The 22,355-nt window shown below is 37.9% G+C and overlaps 1 protein-coding gene across 4 annotated transcripts in view; it reads right to left on the reverse strand.

The window, feature by feature from the left end:
* Window positions 1–22,355, reverse strand: part of FNDC3A (fibronectin type III domain containing 3A) — a 115,149-nt gene that overhangs the window by 73,666 nt on the left and 19,128 nt on the right. For 3 of the 4 annotated variants that reach the window (XM_084504988.1, XM_084504987.1, XM_084504986.1), the window contains exon 3: window positions 1,588–1,663. The exons of the other annotated variant lie outside the window; for it this stretch is intronic. In XM_084504988.1, the coding sequence (XP_084361114.1) occupies window positions 1,588–1,663 (76 nt within the window). The remainder of the gene's footprint in view (window positions 1–1,587; window positions 1,664–22,355) is intronic. 4 annotated transcript variants of the gene reach the window in all.

Genomic DNA, 22,355 nt, shown 5'->3' on the forward strand with positions numbered 1-22,355 from the left:
AAAAACCATATCTGAGTTTACTCTTAATGAGTACCAGGAACAATTGTCTATCTAATAAATACTCACTCTCACATTTAAAGCACGAATAAATCAACAGTTGAATAAAATCACAATAGCGAGCTGCCTATTTAGAAAGCAAGAGGGACCAGGCAAAGATAAAAGCAGTATCATGAAAGGTTAGAACTCTATTTGTAAAGATATGATATCAGTATTTTTGCAGTTCATCACACACACTTTCTACTTTCAAAATTACCATGCAAGGAAAATGTCAAATCAATTTTTCTCCTCAATAAGCCCATCTGATAAATCAAAATTAAACCCACAAAAATGCAAGGTATGCCACTCCTCAATATTGTGTGCAATAGAAGTTAAATACAATTTTTATCTCTCTTTTTTTTTTTTTTAAAATAAAACTTAAATTGCAGGACAAAATTACTATGTTCCCCATAGATATTGCAAAGCAACTATTACAGATACATTTCAAATAATGAAGTAAAGAACTGTGAGCTGCAATACTGACTGACTTGTGGCTGAAATGAAGCAACAAGAATGTGCAACTGGCACAGAGTTCAGAAAAATGGCACTAATGAACACGTAAACTTTAAGAACTGTCAGTGTAAACTTAATTACGGTTCAAGGCCTCCTTTTAATCAGTTCTCTTGTAGCCCAAGGATGTGCCTATGACACTGGAAATAGATCTTCTGTCTCAGACTGAAAAGATGGGGAAAAGGAGCTGGAAGCCACTTGCTTCAACTTCCCAGGACAGTATCTGTTGGAGCTGAGCCAACGTTCAGGAAAAAAAAAAAAAAAGGTAGGATTCATTGGCACAGTAAATAAAAACAAAAAAAAATACAACCAATAAAAAAAAAAATCCACTATCTGAATCTGTGGATACTCTTTTATAACAGAGTAAAATGGTATTCTAAACAAAAGCAATATCTGAATCCTCTTTTCTTGCAGCTGCAGATGGGCTCAACTTGTAGCTATTTTCATTCAGAACAGAAAATAGCATCCAAACTGACCATTGCGTATGGGGACACTATGCTTAGATGAAGTGTTTGTATTTTGCAGCTGGATCTTGGCAGAACTCAGGAAGGACACCAGGTGATGTCCCTAGAGATCCCCAGGTGTCCTAGAAAACTAGTAATGGGATAACAGACAGTTACTGCTGGGATGGGCAAAACAATGTCCATATGATAGCAACAATTGAAAATACAAACTGAAACCAAATCAACAACTGTGACTTTTGATTTGAGGTCTGTGCAATAAATGAGCTTACTCAAAAGTTGCTAGAATAGTACTTGCCTGTTTGGTCTGCAGACTGTATAATGTTCTGGTTCCTGCTCTCTCTGCCCACCCCAACAAGGGAATTTAATTTTAACTAATACAGATAAAAAAGCATGTTCCTTATGGTACCGAAATGTAAATCGAATGATGCCTAGGCACATAACCTTTAGGTCTTTAAACAGCTTTTGTATTTAAAATTATTTTCTCTCAGTCTTTTACCTTCAACACCAGAAATTACCGTTTATTTATCCTGATGCAGAATCAGGAAATATTAAAAAATAAATAAATTATCCATTTTACCTGTAATGCACTGAAACTGTCCATCTTCTCTTCTTATTGTAAATGCTTCCCCTGGATTAACTTGCACAAGAATAACCTTAAAAATAAAAGAGTGTTCACAACCATTACACAGGAATATGTTACAGAAATGTGGTATGTGCAAAAAAAAAGTTTTACTGGGAAAAACAACACTTTTTTTTTTTTTTCTGGTTGTTAAATACATTTTCCACTTCACATTGTTTGCTGCCTTCATCCCCACCGAAAAGTACAAGTACAGATATTTTTAAACATACTTTTCCAAAGAACCTAGGAGAGAATAAAAATGGGTAAAACAGTACCTATACAAATTTCATTTCCTGAACTGCTTAGTATAGTTAAAATACTGTTTCTACAGCTTAAATTATTTCAACAAAACACATTAACTGCAACATAAATCAAACCATTACATAAAGTTTCAGAGGAAGCCTAGAACCCAGTGTTTGTATTTTAAACATAACTGCTTGGCAAACAGTTCTCAACACAAGGGAAATATTGTGCAATTTCCTTCTTTTCATGATCCAAGCATGTTTGCACATTCACTAATTATAAAACATTATTAGTAGTAATAAGGAAGTGCACCAGATGCACAGCATGAAAGAATATGTATAGTTTAATCTGCAGAAAACTGTTTATCCTAGTTGTCTTTTTGTGTTCAGTGTTTTTTCTTGTAGTTTTGTTGTTGTTTTGTTTTTGGACCAAGCAAAGTAGAATTGATAGAAAAGCACATTCAGCTGAAAAACTGCAAAAAGAAGTTGACCTAAACCAAAGCACAAGCCCATTACCATTTTAGACTTCTGCATTCTCCTTTGAAACCTACCTTCCTGAAATGAAAAGTCTGTAACTATGAAGAACCCAGCTAAAATTATAAACAAGGGAAAATAAAGAAGAGCAGGTGCATTTCATGATTTCCTTTCTGGGTACATCTTCAGTCTCACTTGCATGTGCCTAAATACAGTAGGTGTCTCCCTCCTGATGTGAATCAGAGACAGATATCTCTATAAACAACTCTTCAAAATTTTGGCCAAAAAATTTACTCTGTTAGTCTGCTCAAGTATATTGGGCTTGTTGCTTCTTCTTCACAAAGAAAACAGGAAACTTAATTGTTACTCATTTTAGGAATACCAGATCTTCCTCTTTTGTTTAATTTTGTCTTTTGCTATGTCTTTACATGTTCAGGCTCCTTTTTTTTTTGTGCCCAAAATAGCGAGGAAAAGGCAGGAATCACACAAATTCCTTCTCCTCTGTTAGAACTTTATAAATTCATTGAAAGATGACGCTTTTTACCCAAACATAGTTGCAAATTTCGGTCTATGGGGTTCAAGACCAGTTTAGCTCAGTTTTGGCCATGCACTTTGGAAATCATACCTTGAATTGTTTTATGTGGTGCAGTTCTGTTACTACAAAAATATATCTTTTCAGAAGCTTTAGGCTCTGTGAGGGAAGACAACAATGAACTGTATCACTACTTACATTTTATCATGTTGATAAATTTTCCTGATCATCTAAACTGTGTCAGCATATAACACGCAGTAAGAGTTCACACTTAATTTACCAACAAGATTTTAGAAGTGAGCTTCAAGTGAAGCTTGTATCTCTTCCAAAAATATTCTACTGCAGAGTTTATTGAAAGGGTTTGTAGTTAGCATTTTAGCAAGTGGATACCACCTTCAGACCAGGATGGAGGGAAATGTGAGTGATGAGCTCTAATTTCTTTTTCAGACCTCCCAAACAGATGTAACTTTTGAAAGACACATACTTCATTGACTTACTTTCCCCTCTCTTTGCTGCAATTTAAAGTTTTAGCTTGAAATTTAGCCTGGAAGTACTTAAAGCTTTGCGGGGGCATATACAAATCCCTGTCCATCCACATGTACAGAAAAACAGCCAGATTTCCACAAGTGTTTTGGCTGATTTAATATGCCCTGACTTCTGGAAGGAGCCATCCTGGCTGCAGTTGGCAAGCGATGTGGCAATCTACAAGTTTCACCTCATTGTGCTTGGTGTCCACAGCGTGAACTTTGAGAAGTGGGAAAGTTGTAAAGGTTTCAAGTTTTAGGGCAACAGCTGGAATTACTAAATATACTTTGAAGTAAGATGGAAGAGGGGATGAATAAAATGACTCCACTGTTTCCACTTCTTCAGTGCCGATGCCTGGCTCCTGAGGTCAGTGGCCTACGTAATGATGTTGCTTTGGGAACCTGCTATTCCTCCTCCTCCAGACACCTGCCCCAACTGCAGCAAGTAGGCCACGCGCCTCCCAATATTCTTTTAGAGCCTTTTCTCCTGTGTGAAAACCTTTGTTGTTGGCTTCACAGCACCTCAGAAGATAAAGTCTCAACACTCCAGCTGTGGCATAACGCAGGGAGAGGGAGCACTGGTCAGCACGGGCTGTGCCATGTTGCAGTGGGTCTAGTGATGAAGTCCAGCATCGTTTTCAGGTTGTCTGTGGGTTTTCCATGCCTCTGAGGGCATCTGAATCCCAAACAACTGGGTGGGGAGATTGGCTGATTTAATGCACATTAAATAGATGCTCAGATCTCAGGAAGAGGAAATAAAGCTTTTTTATTATTATTTTTATTTTTATTTTTTCCAATGGACTATTAATCTGCCTGTACTTATTTGACTGGCTCCCACTTCCAGCCTTGCTTTTATGTTGTACGTTCCCATTTATATTTTACAACTGTTCCACTATAGGCTGTATTTGTTGCTAAGTATGCCATAAGAGTCTGAATCAGGGCTGTAGTAATTTCAGAAGTTTCAAAACCCATTGGTTTCAAAAGCCTTTGTTCTGGAGTAAAGCGTGTCAATGTGACCAGTCCTACTTCTATGCCTCATTGCTGCTGAAGCCCAGGGGTCATCACTGCTTTAAGAAGGGTATTTTTGACACTCTCACACCTCCTGAGTAGATACAACTTGTAAGAAGAAAAATTAAAGCTATTCCTATTTACAGAGAGAGCGGTATGCTTCTTGTCAGAGGAGATACCACCAAAGAGAGACAATCACTCCTAGGGATTCACTCTTAGGTAATAAAAGTCTACTGCACATAATCAGAGATGCAAGAAAATCTCTCTAATGGAAAAGGTAACATGGCTCTTTCATAGCATCACGGTCGGCAAATAAAACTTAAAGGTTTCTAGTATTTATAGGTCTTCCACCTCATTCTAGGAGACTTTGCAGAGGCTTGCACATCTCATTGCCCAATGTGCTACCTCATCAACCCAGTGGTGTTAAGAAAATTGAGGCTCTCGTCTTTCACAGTGAATGTTCTCGATCTCAATCTCCTTCTTCTTCAATATCGTTATTGGCTGGGACTTAATGAAATGCTTTGGAAAACTTTAATGGTTGAGTATCTTTTCCCATGCCTCGTTCTTTTCGTGACAAATCCTGTTGCTTTTCTTGAAAACTCTGCTATCTGAAAGGCTAAACTTTCTATCAAAATCTAAAACCCCGCTATCCCCAAGCCAACATGCATTATTCTATCCACATTTCTGCTGCCTGCTCTTCTCAAGTAACTACGATAATCTGAAAAAACTTGTCATGTGCCAGTCTCAGTGGGAGGCACGTTCTACACAGCCTTCAAATGCCATTTCTCTTACTAAATCAACAAAACACTAATTAAGGACTTCACAAGCTTAAAAGAATAATGGGAGCTTAAGACACTGAGTCCCTGATACAGGCTCTATAATCCTACAAACACATTTAAAGCACCACCAACTATAAAAAAAAGATGAAATTTAGAAATGTAATTTCTCAAAGCTAACACAACTTTGACTCAACATATTTTTGACTCAAGTTGAGAATATGTTAAGGTATTGCTACTAAGAAATGGAGTATTAGGTCAACTAATTTTGTGTCATTTTCACTAGGACTCTAAATTGTTTCCATTAAGCAGCTATTTAATAATGATCTACATGACCTCAGTACAGTTCCTGACAAAAAAAAAACAGTACAGAATACCTTTTCTGGGAAGATTAGCATACAGGTTGAAAATACTCAAGTGGAGCTACACATTTATTCTCAAAACTGTTATTGCATACATAAAACAAAATGGTCAGCTCACATGGCTAAATCTTGAAATATCTGTAGCATCAGTGGCCAAAGTCTATCACAGAGTTTAAGCAGTGAAATTTCATACTTTTCAATGGTACTTAATTCCTTCTACAAAGGACATTTTAGAAGATAAACTCAAATCAAATGAACAACATACTAAGCTTTTTAGTGGTTTAATTAAATTGGTATGGATTACAGAGGTTTCTTCTTAATGCGATATTAAAAGCAAAATCCATCCTGAAAACACAGAAAGGTATTGCAAAAAGAAAGAGTATCTATTAAAACCCCCTCTTTTAGCATGGAATATTGGACTTTTTTCCCCCTGGAGTTTAAAAATTCACTTCACTTCCCATCCATCCTCTGTCAGTTCAAGATACATAGCCTGGACTGGCATAGACCAGCTTCCCAACAGAACTCAATTGTGCCACATATTAGAGAGCTCAATATGGTTTTCCTGAAATCACTGCTTAAGCTCAGGCTGCTGCCCAAGCCAAATAAGAGCAGAAGAAATGCCCTCATGGTCTGGGTTGGTGGGCCAGGTCAGCAGTCCATTCTAGCACTTTATCTCCAACATATCAATTATATCAATTAATAGAAGGGCGAAGTAGCCTGGGCAGTTTCTGCAGTCCATCTTACTCACTGTCCATGAGTTTGCCTACTCATGGACAGTGAGTCCATGAGTCCAACTTTTGGAATCTGCTTATACTGTCTGCCTCCATAACCTCCTACAGCACTGAATTCCTGAAATTCACCTTTTAACCGTTTTAAACCAGTCTTCAACTACTTAAGCGTCTTTAGTTCTCGTACTATGGGATTTGCTGAACAGTTCATTTCACCTACCTCCTTCATTATTTTTAGATTTAGCAATTTCCCCTCCTTTTACCCCGTCTCTGTAAACTGAGGGATCCCAGTATTTGTCATCTCTAAGACAGCTGCTTCACCCTCTTGACCACACCAATGGTACCTAAAAACCACATCTGTATTAGCAAAGTGAGCTGTGCTCAGGAACATTCCCAGGTGCTGGAACAGGCACCTGCAAAGATGAACTACGTTATAGTAAGTCCTGATCACCATTTGGGTTGACGCCAGCAAGCACTCTCCTAGATGATGCTATAAACTGTTCCAGGGACCACTTTCACCAGGCAGTTTGCAGACAGATACTCCTTCTGGAGGAAAAAAAACAGTTTACTGGAACAGACTCATTCCATGACATTTAGCCTCAGTTTCTGGGAACATTCCTGAGCACACTTGAATTACTAATACGCAAACACTGCCTGACAGGAGCCTGGAGAAGCACTACAATGCTTGCTTATTTGGAGGACTAGTTAAGGGACATCCTCTTTATCAGCTCTGATCAATCTATTCCTCATCTAAATCAATTTGAGCTGCCTTATTTGACAAATCCACTCTTATAATACAATAATTCTATATATTTTTTAGTAATTTTTATCTCCCCAAAGAAACCCAAATTAAAATATAATTTTATTGTAGCACAACTAGTACGATCCAACCCTACAGAGACATGCAACATTGAGTTTGACATACTACCAACAGATGTACCAATAATTTAACAATAATTTCATCTGAAGATCTCATATATGATTTAGCTTTACTACACCAGTGTGAGATGGGATGAGAAAGTATTCAGATCTTCTATCTGAAGAATCAAAGGCAGTGTGAATGCTCAAAGAGCAGCATGCTCAAAGTTCCCTATTTTTTATTCAGTTAGCTTTTAACTATCTGCGGGAGAAACTTCGGATGCTTTTGCAGACTGCACTAGAAAGGCAGCTGAATGCTTTTTCAAGTCGTTAGCTTATTTTTAACACCGAAGAAATACTTCTGATAAAAATGGCTGAAGTCAGAAAAAAAAATAAGACTAAGGATACAAACAACAAAAGATGGGTGGGAGACTAGTGCAGGCAGAGCTGCAGCTACCTGGGCTCTGAGCTGCTCCAATTTAAGGCCAAACATTAATGCTCATCTCCAGAAAGATCTACAAGTAACTTTTGTCAGCACAACCTGGAGGCTGAAGAAGTCAAAATAAGCTTCTTGGAGGTATTCTCACCACCAACATGATCACAGCAATGGCTTCTAAAAGCAGAATGGTAATCATACAAAATGTAACCAGTTCATACCTTACTAGACTTTGTATTTATGGATGCCAAATACCTTCTTAAAAACCTCATGTTTTGCTCAGGGCAGACAAATATGCAGGTTAACGTTATTTCTTTATTGGAGCAGAGTGGGGGGCAGACGTGAATTTTTAATACAGAGCTGTTTGGAATATGTTGGTTTGCAGACTAATTAAATATGGCCCAAAAGCCCATTAATCCACTGAAACAGCAATTTAAAATGACCCTTCCTTCCATCAATAAGATGGACACTTCTTCATGCCTCTCTACTTTTCCTTCCATCCTGCTAACTGAAGCAGTGCTGTGTTAGCAGTTTGCCAAATTTCCAGGTAGGTTCAGCGAGCTGACAGGAAGGAAAGGCAGCCCAAGACTTGTGGCATCACAAACATATATTTACATTACAGCATGCAGGGAAAAGTTTTCCCCATGCTTTCAGCCACAAAGAAAACGTGACAAACCATAGGCCCAGTTAGTGGCTGGTCACTGAGGAGAGGACATGCCTGTCTTCCACCAGAGGGTTAGCAAGCAAGACTGAAATAAATCCTATAGAAGTCATTGTGAAGCATCAGTAGCAAACTAGGATTAAACCTTGATGAAGGACCTACATGATGTGAAATACTTGCAGAGCAGGAAGACAAAAAAAACTTAATTTACAGGTGTGTTACTCCACTGTTTTAAGGTAACACCTTTCCATAGCAGAAACCATAAACACAATTAGAAGTCCAAATTGTTTCTGTCCCTATGGAGGAGAAAAGAAGTCAATCACACATTCCAATAGGTAAAATGTGAAATAAGTCAATGGTAAATTGGCTTATTAGGTAAAAACTTACCTAAAAACTACTTAGTAAAAGATGCCTAATTGCAAGTTTTACACATTTTTCTTCTTTTGCTCACCATTATAGACATTTAAAGGCAGCTCTCTATAGAACTGTCTAAAAAGGCATGGCTCCCTCCACAAATACACACACATGCATGATACAGCCAGCCAGAAGGATGTTGCTCAAATGAAATCAACAGTCACATGCAAAACAGTCCTAACAAATATTTTGCTGCTTCTACCAAATACATATATGTAGTTCATTTGTGGAAGGAGATAGAATTTATTTTAAACAACTATATGTACAAAACGTTATTGCTAATATATATCCAGAGGTAATATTTTTAATTTACTGTTTAGATTCTCTAAGTCTAAACTTTGGTGGAAGTTAAAAAACACACCTGTCTGTGTCTAGAAGTATACTGATAGTCTTTCACGCAGGTATAAAAGTAAAGAAAATCCAAAATTAAGACATTTGCTAATCTTCTCCTCAACCCTGCTGCATAAATATACAAAGACCTACCTAATTTGTGGAGATGCTTGCAGATCAGATTTGAACAAGATTTATGAAAGAGCATCTAGTTTATCCTTACTACTTGAGGACAATTCTCACTATTACAAATTATAAGGCCACAGTTTAAATACCTGTATTTGTAAAAGGACAGGACTGAAATACAGTCATAACTCTTATGAACCCACACAAACATTAAGAGATTCAATACAGACAGTCCAGTTTTGGTTACAAGTTCAATACTCGCAGCCACACTTCAAATTTGTTGTATTAAATTATGTTGCTCAAATGAGTGCTTCTATACTTACAAGCTTCACTGTCTGTATGAAAAGTTATTAGCTACTGAATATATAACACCATTTAAATATATATATTTAGTTTTCTGAATACCTGCTGATTTATCTCTAACCAGCAAAGTCTTACCTGGAAGATCAAAACTATCATTTTAGAGTTACTGGGATACAAGACAAGTCCTTTCATATTTGCATTAAAGAAAAATCTATAGATGTCAAGCTCTTTACATCTCTCAAAGATACATTTGTTCTCAAATGCATCCTTCAGTATCAAGGAGTATCAGTCTTTTGAAAGGAAAAAGAAAAACGTTAAGTTTGCTAAGTTTTTTAATACTGACTGAGGCTAAAGAAATCAATATACACTAAATATACACTAAATACTTAATGTAATATGAAGTTGAGGGATAAGCACACATGAGAACCAGAGCTCTTTTCTCTCTGCAGGCTACCACTGCCACAAAGACAAGAAAACCAAAGGAATCAGGCTGACTATCAGTGTAAAGAAATATTTGGAGTCCTTCCCTTTCCCCAGCCACTCACACCTCTCACTAAAGGGGAGGGGAACTGAATGAGTTCCCTGGTGTCTCTGTCCAAAGGAGTTAGTTGTGCTTCATGAATTTACATATTTTTACAGAATGAGAGAGATCTGGGACAAGTTCTCCAACCAAGTTAAAAGCCTCTGAATACATTTAAGAAAAATGCTAATAGGTCTAACAGCTAAATACACCAACCGAAAATGCAATCCTTCAGCAGCAAAACCAATTCATACTCTGGCACACAAACTAAAACAATGAAAAACATGGGGAAGTTACAAATGCAAGGAGAAAGCAGGGAAAAAGCCAGGATATAATATGTTAATTTTATCCACAAAAATCTAAAATCTAAAAACCTAAAATCAATACGAAGAGCCAAGAGTATGCCAGATTACAGCTGCGGTTAAGGCATATTTCAATGGAATATGTAGTGAGAGTGCTCCTGTACAATGAGAAGGGTTACAAATTGGAGCAAAGTGGTACTACTGAAAAGCAGAGCTCTGGTTTTCTCTGTTTTTGAGGCTTGTTTGCGTCTTTTTGGATGTCCCCCCACAACAAACAAAAAACCATCCTGGAAACCAAGAAGGTAAAGTGTCTCAAAGCATTTCACTGGACCCCTGATAACGTAACCTAAAAGCAATCACGATCTGCTTCTATATGAGCAGAAATAATGTTCTTTTCTGAAGGGGGTTTATTAGGAAAGCTGCAAGAGCCTCAGGGATGATTTTTTGGCTTGGTTTCTTTTTAATCTGAAAACATCTGTATTTAGCATTATTATGGTTAGAGGTGCTGAGTCAGTAGCAAATGTTTGTCAGCAAAAATCACAAATAACGTACTAAAATTGTATCTTTAAACACAGTAGTAGAATACAGCAATGTTAAAAATGACAGCAGTGGTTTGTCTAAAAAAAAAAAAATACTGCAACTGAAATTAGCTCAGCAGTACTGATGAGCAGTATTTTCAGCCACAAGGACAAAGGTTTATTCATTTCTGAACATTTCGCAGATTAGGAAAAAACTGTAGCTAATTCTGACTTCAATTTTTTTTTAAATCCCTAACTAAAGCTGTTTAAAGGGTGGTACAGTCTCGCCTTTTGTGAGATGTATGCTGTACCTTTAACAGCCTGCCTGCAACCAGATTATAAAAGGGTGTATTTCTGGAAAAGGAAAACATAACACAATCCCCAACTTCCAGGCAGAGCCACATTTATGCTCTGTCATTAACGCACGATCACAATTTTCTCCGCTAACTGCTCCAATCAAGACGTTAATTAGCGCCACGCTTCAATCCAGCATCCCGTTTCAAAAGCCTTAGCACTTGGACTTACTGTTGCTCGCATCCTTTTTATTTCTCTCATTCAACTGGTGCTACCCCAGTGCCAAAGGACGAAGGAAGGTTCAAGTCACCACTCCGGATGCTCCAGCCCGGTCCATTCACTACACGCGGAGGCGATCTTCGGTGATGTGCTGGGCGCTGCCCCCCCTTAGCAGGGCACCTTACCCTGAGCGCCACCGAGGATCTCCCTTTACCTTGCTCTCCGGCATCCACGGAGCATGCGGAGGCAGGATGCGAAAGGTAGGATCAATTAACGGTGTAGTCAGCGATACCTACCTCAAGCCTTCCTTCCTATCAAATTAGCCAACGTACAGTGAGCTTCCTGCTCGACACGAATGTATCATGTCACTATAGCAACTAAATCAACAAATAGCTGCTGCAGCATCTGCTTCGGGATCATCTCACGTCAGTCAACAGAAGGCTCGGGCTTAAGAGAACAAAGCTCCCAAATATATTCCCTCTCAGAAGCGCCTTTTCGGGCTATCCTCTCGATTCCCAGCTAGGAAGGAGCCCGCTTCTGACTTTATACTTGGATACGTGCTGCAGCTCATGAGGGAAGAAGCCTGAAAGGAGGCGGGTGAGGAGCACTTCAGAAGAGTGAAAAATACAGCAAAGAAGTAATCAACCGGATTTTATCGTGCTTGGTCTGTAACACTCTGTTACTTCATGCTGTGCATTTATTTGCTACATTAGGAGGCATGAAAAGAGAAAAAAAACACGTTTCCCAATTTGGCTTTAAAATCTCCTATTTACATATATCTGCCTCAAGTAATACTGTCACCAGAAATACCTTTTATTAGGTATTAATATTTAAGGCGTTGCAGGTGCTGACAGAGATGTTCCCCCCCATTAGTCTCCCCTAAAGAGTGGAACTGAACTGAAAACATCCATATCTGACATTTTCATCACATTTCTGACCATTTAGCATCTGCTGTCTGTAATCCCAACCATAGCAGGGGTCCACTGGCGTGCTCTCACCTGTAGGAAGACAGCTAGGTAGGGGGAAACGCTCAACCCTCCCTCCCTGTAATGTGAGAAATTACTTCAAATACTAGACAAAACTTTAAGCATAACCTCATACCAAAGTCCTAGTCCATAAGCAGATGTGAAAGACGTAAGCAGCCTGGTACATGGAACGTGAGAAGGTTAGATTACCAACTGGATGTTGCCTGAGGTGTAGAAAATTAAAAAAATATTTGGACAGTAATGTCCAAACTTTATATAAAGGGGCTCAAGCCTACAGCCCAGTTAAAACAAAGAAGTAACTTTCCAGTACTCCAAGTTCAAGTCACATTCCCAACGTTTCATCAACAAAATATTCTTTAACAAGTAAAAGTTTTCCAGGCTCAAGAGAAGTTTCACATCCAACATCATTTCATTACTGAAAACATTTATTTTTTTGTTTCAAAAGGGGCTGTTTTCGTTCGAAGTACAAGGAAAATTTTATTACAAGGAAAATTAAGTCTCCTTTGGTTCCTCAGAGCATGGTCCAAAAAAAAAGGGAAAACTGAACATCAGGTCAGGGTAACTCTACGACAGTTCTGATGTTGACTTCTTGTGATCTGTGGGTTTGTGGCCTCCTCTGTGCCATGTCTGCATGTCCCTAAAAGCTACTGATCAAAGAACACTGCGATACTTCAGGGTTGTTACTCATTAGCAGCACAGGAATTGACAGATGGAACCACATCTGTGGTCCAGCCAAGGTGATGTCAGCTACAAACATTGCACAAGTCACTTTTCCATTGATTATGTTCAAAATATGCTGTCCCTATTACGATGCTAATGAGGCTAAGGACAACACTTTTCCAGAATGAAACCCACTAACGTTTAGAAAACTGATTAAATGGAAAAATGCAAAAGAGCTATTTAATAGGTACTACAGACAGCATAAGAATATAAATTAAGAAAAAACACCAACAACTGATAAAAAGCTGGATTAAAACAGCGTCTTAAGCCTTCGGCAATTCAAAACAATTCCAAGAATTTCATGTTTGTCAGGAATATCTAATTCTCTCTAAAAGTCATCTTTCATAAATTTCTCTAGCTCTATCCTCTTTTAGACTTTCTCCTTTCCCATTTATGTTGGCTAATAACCAGTAAGGAGTTCTGAAAACTTTAGGTTGAGTTCTGTGCTATATCATTTCTATTCATGGCTAAAGACACAACATTTCTGTGGTATTTATAAGGAAAAGTAACACTAGAATTTTGTCTTCAGTCCTCTTCTGTTTTTGTTATGATTGATAGAAGAAAACAAGCTTCTCAAGCTTATTTACAGATGTCCTACAGATACTTTTCACTACCCAAATGACATTATTCAATGCTCTTAATAATAAAGTTCTAAAATCTTACTGTATTCCACCAAGCTTATTTGAACAAATTTCAATTTATGGATTTCACACAACTGAACATTTTTCTACCCTAGCATCTGCTAGCACTGACTGATAACCAAGAGAAATCTAGCTGCTCTACTGAGATTAACACTTCCCAAATTAAAACAGGAACGTAAAGGTTGTTAACAAATCTTGATTTTGGGGACTATGGAGGAAATCCATAAAGAATTATGTAAATGTCCACATAATTAAGTTGAAGTAATGATTCACACGTTTGGGATTTAAAACTAAAACAAAAGGAGAACCAGACTACTTCATGGCTTCTTCCTCACTTTCTTGAGGACATCTTGTCAACTCCTAAGGCATCGGGGGTGCCAGCAAGCGACTCTGTTTCCTATTTCTAAAAAGAATTTGATGCAACAAAATTAGCAAACATTTAATCTTTAATCACTGCTACAAAATGCTGTCAGCACAACTACATGCACTAAGACCATCAAATATCCCTAGACGCAACTGGAAGAAGAAGAGGTTGAAAAGATGAACCACTGTTCAACAGCACTGACATTTGAAAACTACAGATTTTGGTAAGTTTTTGCTCCTTTATATAGTAAAGCTGGTTGGAAAGATCTGAGAATTGGTGATAATTTTTTCTAAGAATATGGCAATTTTTTTATGGAAAAGTTTTTAAAATTATTATTGAACTCATCCTTTCCCCCTCACCTCTTCCACATGAAGAGCAGAGCCTTCTCCATGTGAAAGATGAGCTGAAAACTGATCACAGGATAAAAAAAAAAAAAGATGGTTTGGAGAGCTAAAGCCTTCTTTTGTAAAAATAGAAAGTCTTCTGAGAAGAACCAGTAAAAAGATAAATGTTAAAATCTGCATCTTATGTCACTGACAAACATGTCCAAGACTTGTTAGTGCCTATGTATAACAGTGTCAGTGTATGTTCTACAAGTGCCTTTGTCTCTTGCTTTATTGATGAAAAATATTTACATTTTTTATGTACTTTGTCTCTGTTTTGTCTCTTCTCTTCTGCATTCCGCGATTCTCAAAGCTTGGCTAAGCAAAGTTTTATTTGTCTCATTTACAGCAAACCCAATCTGTTTCATTAGCATAGAAACAGGCTGTGGTTAGTGGATAGCGCACAGAAGATTTGCTACTTAAAATAATCCAACTGTAATATCTTTAAATCACGAAAAACTAAAAATGTAATGGTAACAGAAGTGTTTCAAAGAATCTGGATAATGAAACCAACACACATTTTGTGTTTCAAAGTTTTAAGCTAATCCTTGCTTACAGGGAAGTAAAAAGAAACTGTGTTATGGGCAGTCTCTGAACTCTGGAAATTTCTGAGGCATCTGGTCATGGCCAGCGGTTAGAAATACCAACCTCTGTAAATAAAAACTAGAAGACTTGAAGCAGATTATTTTTATTTCACCATGGTTTGTTGAAGTCCACTGGACTAGATCTTCACAATGCTAAGCAAAACTGGATGAGGGACAGAGCTCATACTATACAAAGTGGTAAGGGCTAAGCTTCCAGCTAATACTTAATGTACTGGGGATAGACAGTCTCCTCAATAGGCACTTTCCATAAATCTGCTTTATTTGCAACAAGCTGAAGCAGAATCAGAGAACAAACTTCCATTTAAGTTGTACCCAGATGGATTAAAATGGTAGAAGACTGCCAATTTCATTTTGGAAAACTAATTTAACAGAGATTTTTGTCTTAAGTGAAAGTGACAAAAAAATAACCATCTTCCTGTTGCTCAAGAAGCTACAGATATATAGAAAGATGTTTAAATGCTTAGATAAATCAAAAAATCGTGTTATATTTCCTGTACTTTGACTGCAAGCTGTACCAGCAGTTGCCACGTAAAGTACTCCGCAAAATACTTATTATTTATTCGGTGTTCAAAAACCTACTTCGGCGGGCAAAAACCTAATTTTTTTAAAAACCCTCAGTCTTTCTGAATTTGTTCTTAAGATCTTAATGCTGGGAAGATCTTATTTGCTGGTTAGCACACATTTGAAAAAAGCTGAACTATTGTGACATCTTTATAGAGCTGCTAGTATTTTGCCTCCATACAATACCTAACAATAAAAAAAAAAATCTTGCAAACATTATAAAAGCTAGCAGAGATTAAGAAATGGAGGTAAACAGTTAAAAACTCTTCAAGTGATGATGCAAGTCAACGGCATTCTTCACCTGCAAGAATTTCTTTGTCCAGATATTACTGACATGGCTGAAGACGTGCAACCGGTTTGGCATTTATGAGAAACAATATACAAGATTATAAAGCAGTCATAATCAACCTTTGGCCTAACAGCTGAACACATTATTTCAGAAAGGTCATAAAGCTACGATTGATTCTCCCTACGTAGGCTGAGGCAGAGCCCTTTCAGCACGTATCCTGACCCCTTTCAGGCTATTTCTCCCCCTTGCAACCAAGAAGTTAAATCACCATTGGGTTACTCTGGTGGAGATCCTCACCAATTACACAGAAGCAGCACTGATTCTGGCTGTGAAACCTATTTTCTCTAATTTATATCAGAGTTATTTCAATCATTATTAAATGATGGGAGAGAAGATACAACCTTCTTCTTTTCTCCATATCTTGACAAAGACATTTTAGGTTACAGAACTCAACAACAACTAAGAATTTGAATTAAAGTATAAGTATCCTTTAAAAAACGATTCCTCTCCCGCAATGCAACTGTAAAATTAAGGGAAAAAAATACATAAACAAGATGAAACAGAGTACGGACATTTGTTTTCTAAGAAGTTTGCAACATTTGAAAATTACGTAAGTCATTGGTTAATCAAGTATATGGACTAGAAGAGAATTCTCTATTTCCCAACACTACTGATGACAGCTCAGATTCCTATTTGGTGGTACAGCAATAAGGTGAAAGACAACAGGATTAAGGACTGCTATTTAAGGTAGAAATGTTAAATCCAGACCACAAAATGAAGTGTCAAAAGAAGAGCTACGTTCTAAAGTTATTCAAAATAGGATTTCATCTAAAAAACAAGTATGAGTTTCTATATCTAGCTTCTGAAATAGCTTTTTAAAATTTCCCTCTTCTAAAAGTGCTCCCCATACATATAGTTTTGTGTAGATCTGTGTATCACAACACTGTGTGACAACAGCAACCAGAGTTAGAAAATAAATTGAAGGCTCTGGCCTTCAATTCTCAGGTTGGGAAGGCTTGGTCAGTCCTGGACCAAGGGGTCAGTGGGAGGAATCACCACAGCCCATAGTCCTTTCCTGTGTCTTTTCTCCTCTACTTTCAAAAAGGAAGGAAGAGAAATTAGAGCCAAAGGCCATTTTTATTGTGGTGCATAAACCCCGATCTACTTCCTTCCACTTCTTCCCGAAGGATGTAATTCTGTCTGCTCTATAAAATGTATAATTCTGGAATATGAAGAAGGGTAGATGGACTTTGCCCAGTTAAAAATTGAGAAATGTCTTAATCACCAGGAAAAACAGGCTTTAGCTAGCAATGGATCTACTTCAGATGACTTGTTTGCAAAGAGTCTAATTCTGACATATTTGAAGAGTTGAGTTTCTGTAGTTAAAAATAACTTTGCAAAGCAGTTGCATTTTTTTCTACAATTTATGAAGAGATTACAATATCCATCTTCTGAGAGGGAACCTGAAGAACCCAATGGAACCCAATGTAAACAGTAAGGGCAACTCTGTAGGATGCAGGTTTGACTCTGGTTTACCTGACACCAAGTGTCCTGTTGCACAAAGAGGAGCCATCAACATGCCCGAGTCCAGGAGAGGAATACAAGTCTTACTCACAGAGGAGCACAGACTCAGGAACCCACTTGCAACAGACCTCAGAGAGGAACTGGCCTACCTCAACGCTTGCAGCTCTGGGCAACATGCACCTTCTCATCTCATTAAGAGAAGCACACAGATCTTTAGTCACCTTCCTAAAATAAGGAAGAGATCATCTTCCAGACACGCTTATTACTCCCTGTTGGCTGTATTAGCAAAAAAGAATGACTAACGCTGACTTTGAGTCTGATTTTCCCGTGTCATCCAAATCTCCCAAATGTCAGCTTCTGGAAGAGATTCATTCCACAAGGGGAACCCCTGCCCCAAGTACCTTGGGAGGAATCTAACCATATCAGAGACCAAAACTGATTCAGGACTCACAGCATGCCAATTAAATCAAACATTTAGAGAGTAAGAGAAGGACTATTCAAATAAGTTTTATGAGGTTATTTCATTCCATGAATTTTCATGCTGAACACAAGTAAGAAGACTTGGACTACATAGCCTCCACCCTTGTTCCTAGTTTTTTTTTTTTGCAGTAAATACTAAAATAAATATATTTGGATGCAAATTTAAATTGTGTACTAAATCAAATGCTACTTTTTGCTTGCTACCCAAGAGCAGCACAGTATTCATACATAACTAAACCCAGAAGAGTTTTGAATCCTTTCACTTGCTCCTGAGAATGACAGCCTCTTCTTGGAAATGTAAAGCAAACTTTTAGTGCATTTGCAATCAAAGATGAAGCTTAAATATGTAAGAGAAAAATCTGCTCTAAAAGGCAACAAGAAGTCTACGCTTAACTGAGACAAAACTTCACTCTTCCTGACCAGAAGAATATGAACAACTCAGACACAGCAAGGATATAGTAACCTTGAGGCACCAAAACTTACAACCTCACAGCCTTTTTTTTTTTTTTAAATAATAACCAACAACTTTTACAGAAAATTCTATTTTGTGTATGGAATGCCCCATACAAGTTTGATTATGTATTTTTCCAGTGATATTTGCTACACAAAAGTACTAATCAACAGTGGAAGAAAAATGAAGTCTGATAATCAGCTTCCATATGCTGGAGCTGCAGCATTATATGCAGAAGAGTTCCAATGATTCCAGTGAACATAATTCTGTTGCATTTCAATGCTGTGAAGTCACTGAAGGATGGAAGAATAATTGTTAACTAAAACAAGCTTTAATGAACTCCCCCTCTAAGTTAGACTTATCTGCCAACTCAATGGAGACAAAGAGGATGTAAAAAAAAAAAAAAAAAGATGACAGAAGCAGCCATGCATGTTCTCTGTGAAATCAAAACAAAGATAAAGGAAAGGAAAACAGAACAATATGGAAAGCTGCGAAAACAGTTATAACATTGTATGTTGTTAAACAACTTTTAACACAGATTTTTTCTTATAGAGGAAAAAGATCATGAAACATATGCAGTTCTAGGCTTGATTTTCAGCAGCAAGGCAAAAACAAAGCAAGCTGGAACTTGATAATGTACCATATGCTTTTCAGAAACAGAAGCGTCAGACCTAAAACTGAAGAAAAGCATTTAGTAACCTAGTTCAGATCTTCGTTATATTTCTTCTGTAACTCCACATATGCAAACAAGTAATTAATAAGCCAAAAAAGAGGATTCTTTTTTGAATTACTTGTTCTTATACCTATTACTCTGCTGAAGACCGTGTTAAAAGGTTAATATAACTTCAAGATCAAAAGTCTTAACACTTGAAGAAATTCATTTTAGAAGTAACTTGTAGATTTAATGCTAAATACCTATTTCAGTTCAAAGAATTTGCACTTCAACTCGCATGCTGTGTATATACGCACACAACATATATATCACACATAAACACAGTGGGATTTTTCGAAATCCTACTAAGCATCTAAACACCTGAATAAAGTTTGGAAGGTAAGTGACCAGCTTCACAGGCTGGAAGTACTACTTTATGACTATGTCTTGCTGAGAAATAAAGCTGACTGAAGGTGAAGCACTTTGTGTCCCATTCCCCAAAGAAAAGGCAACAGCACCCTGCGTAGCCCATTACCTGTTAACTATCTGTGGTTTTGGTAATAAAGGACATCAAATCTATATAGGGATGTCTCACTGCAACTATTAGCTTTAGTGGGAAGATGCAAAGAGGGCCCAGAACTCCAGGGTTGCTGCAAACTTGTGTCAGCAATTTACTGCTTTGCCTTGGAAGTGCACTGGGTGCAGTAGAAACTTTCCAGAACAATTTTACTTCAATCTCATATTAAGAAAACAACAGCTGTTAAAGAAAGTTTGAACTCTTTTCTCCCTGTTATCATCTGTAATTAATTTACCTCCCCCAACGAACCAGGACTGCCTGTATCTTTCCTGTCCAACCTCAATACACAGTAAACCTCAATGCAGTAGTTACCTTAACATGAAAAATCCCTAAGCACTTCTGTCCTCATACTGTGCTTTCTCAGCATCACTTGGATTTTCTCAACTCCTTATGGGTCTTCCCCATACTTCATCCCCATCCTTACTCATCATCAAGATTTAAGGAGTGCATTACATGTTAAACACAGCAGTGAGAAGGTGCAAAAATCAGCGTGTAATAGAGAGGAAGGAGCTAATGGGCTCAGTCTCCACTCTTCCCTTTTCCCAGTTTTGTCCTGTGAAACTAGTAGCAGCTTCTGTGGGACACAAAAAGAGGTGGTCTCCCACCGCAGCACAGCGTAGCATGTGAATGCCAAAACAGAAGCTGTAATACCCAACTTAAACTCCCCACGTTTTCTGCCTATACATGCACATTACTCCAACCTTGTGAATTGTTTCGTTTTAAAATGTGGTGGAAAGTTACAGCTTCAACCTGATCAAACACTTTCTACTATTTGAAGCATATGACCTTTCAGCTTAACATGTTCAAATATTTGTGCTGCTATTTCAAAGTTCTGCTAGCAGTTTAAACTTAAGTATTTGAAATAGATCTTGAAGATATGAACTGTTCTAGAAAAGTACCTAACAGCCTGTGCCTTTTTGGTAACTCAGTCAGTTACTGCTGCATCCAGTCGCATGACATTCAACACCATTCAGTGCTGGGTCCTGCACTTGGGTCATAACAACCCCACACGGTGGTACAGGCCTGGGGAAGGGTGGCTGGAAAGCCATCCAGCAAAAAAGGACTTGGGGGTGTTGGTTAACAGCTGGCTGAACATGAGCCAGCAGTGTGCTCAGGTGGCCAAGAGGGCCAATGGCACCCTGGCCTGCATCAGCAGTGTGGCCTGCAGGACCAGGGAAGCGACTGTCCCCTTGTACAGAGCACTGGTGGGACAGCACTTCGAGTACTCTGGTCAGTTTTGGGTCCCTCACAAGAACAGTATTGAGCTGCTGGAATGCGTTCACAGAATAGCTGGTGAAGGGACTAGAAAACAAGAGTTACAAGAAGTGGCTGAGGGAAGTGTGGCAGTTTAGTCTGGAGAAGAGAAGGCTGAGGGGAGAACCCATTGCTCCCTGCAACTACCTGAGGGAAGATTGTTGGTCTCTTTTCTTAGGTGACACATGATAGGATGTGAGGAATCGGCCTCAGCTTGTGCATGGGGAGGTTTAGATTGGATATTAGGAAGAATTTCTTCATGAAGGGAGAGGTCAAGCATTGGAAAAGGCTGCCTTGCGAAGCAGTAGAGTCTCCATCCCTGGAGTTGTTTAGGAGATGTGAGGACATGGTACTAAAGGATGCTCTTTCATGACAGCACTCAGTAGATCAGGCTGATGGTTGGACTTGGTTGTCTTGAAGGTCTTTTCCAACTTCAAGATTCTACAGTTCAACTGTGTTTTAAGTTGCATATACTGCATAATTAATTACTGTAAGATTTAACTTTACGTATGATGCAAGGACAGTGGGGGGTTCACTGTTTCACAGCTGAACAAGAAGTTCTAAGATACAGCCAATATTTAATATAGAAAATACCGACATATAAACAAAATTATTTCAATTAAGATTTCTCTACTAGACTTTCAGTACTTTTTCAGCCAGAAGTGACTACTACTAATTAGGAACACTGCAGGCAACTACATCCCATGGAAACTGAAAAACATACATTTATATACAGAAAGTAAAGCTCTGAATTTTAATTGTGGGAGCACAATTAAGTTCCACCAGCAGTGTAGTCATGTTGTAGGTTACGCAATCCGGCATCACAATGTTGTTACAAAAGGAACTGGAGATGCAGTTTTTGTAGTTTAAGCAAGTAACACCTACTGAGTATTTGTATTATAGCTAAGGAACTAAAAAAGACATTTTCAAAAAGATGAGCAACTCCATTGTGAAGACTAAAGCCTTCAAACTTCTTGTAACCTCCATGTAGAAAGAACAACAAAAAAAGAAAAATATCTAGGTTGAAATACTTTTCAAAACTCAGAATTGTACTGTTTTGTACTTCAATACATACTTCATATGAAACTGTATGCATACTGTTTTCACTAGAGTATAATAAAGTTATTTGTTATGCATGTATTATAAGATGTTTGTAATTACATAATGGTCTGGCTGCCACTCCTCTGAAATAAGTCTTAATTGGGCAACCTGGACAGAGGAAGCAGTACCTTTAATTCTGGACTGCCTGCGTTTTAGATACAGAAACCATTTTCTACTTAGTGATGACTTTTACATCACCAGATGTAAAAAGGGTTTCCAGTAAAGTTTCCTGCCACTGAATAAATGCATCTGCAAATTCTTCATGAGTCATGTATCAGATGCAAAGGAAGGACAGAAAACGAGTCATAACTTTCACTAGTCATTGTGGAACAAAGACAGTAGGCAACATTGTGGTATAACTGTTGGTTATGAAAAGAAAAAAATGACTTTATTGATCATAGGAATTCTGCCCAATACTTTCTGAAAATCTTTTAAAAAACAAGAAAACCCAAAGCACTAGCACTATCAGTTCCACAAACAGTATTCTTAATGAACAACTTTTTTTAAAACA

This window comes from Aythya ferina, assembly GCF_964211825.1.
Source record: "Aythya ferina genome assembly, chromosome: 1".
NCBI classification, from domain to species: domain Eukaryota; kingdom Metazoa; phylum Chordata; class Aves; order Anseriformes; family Anatidae; genus Aythya; species Aythya ferina.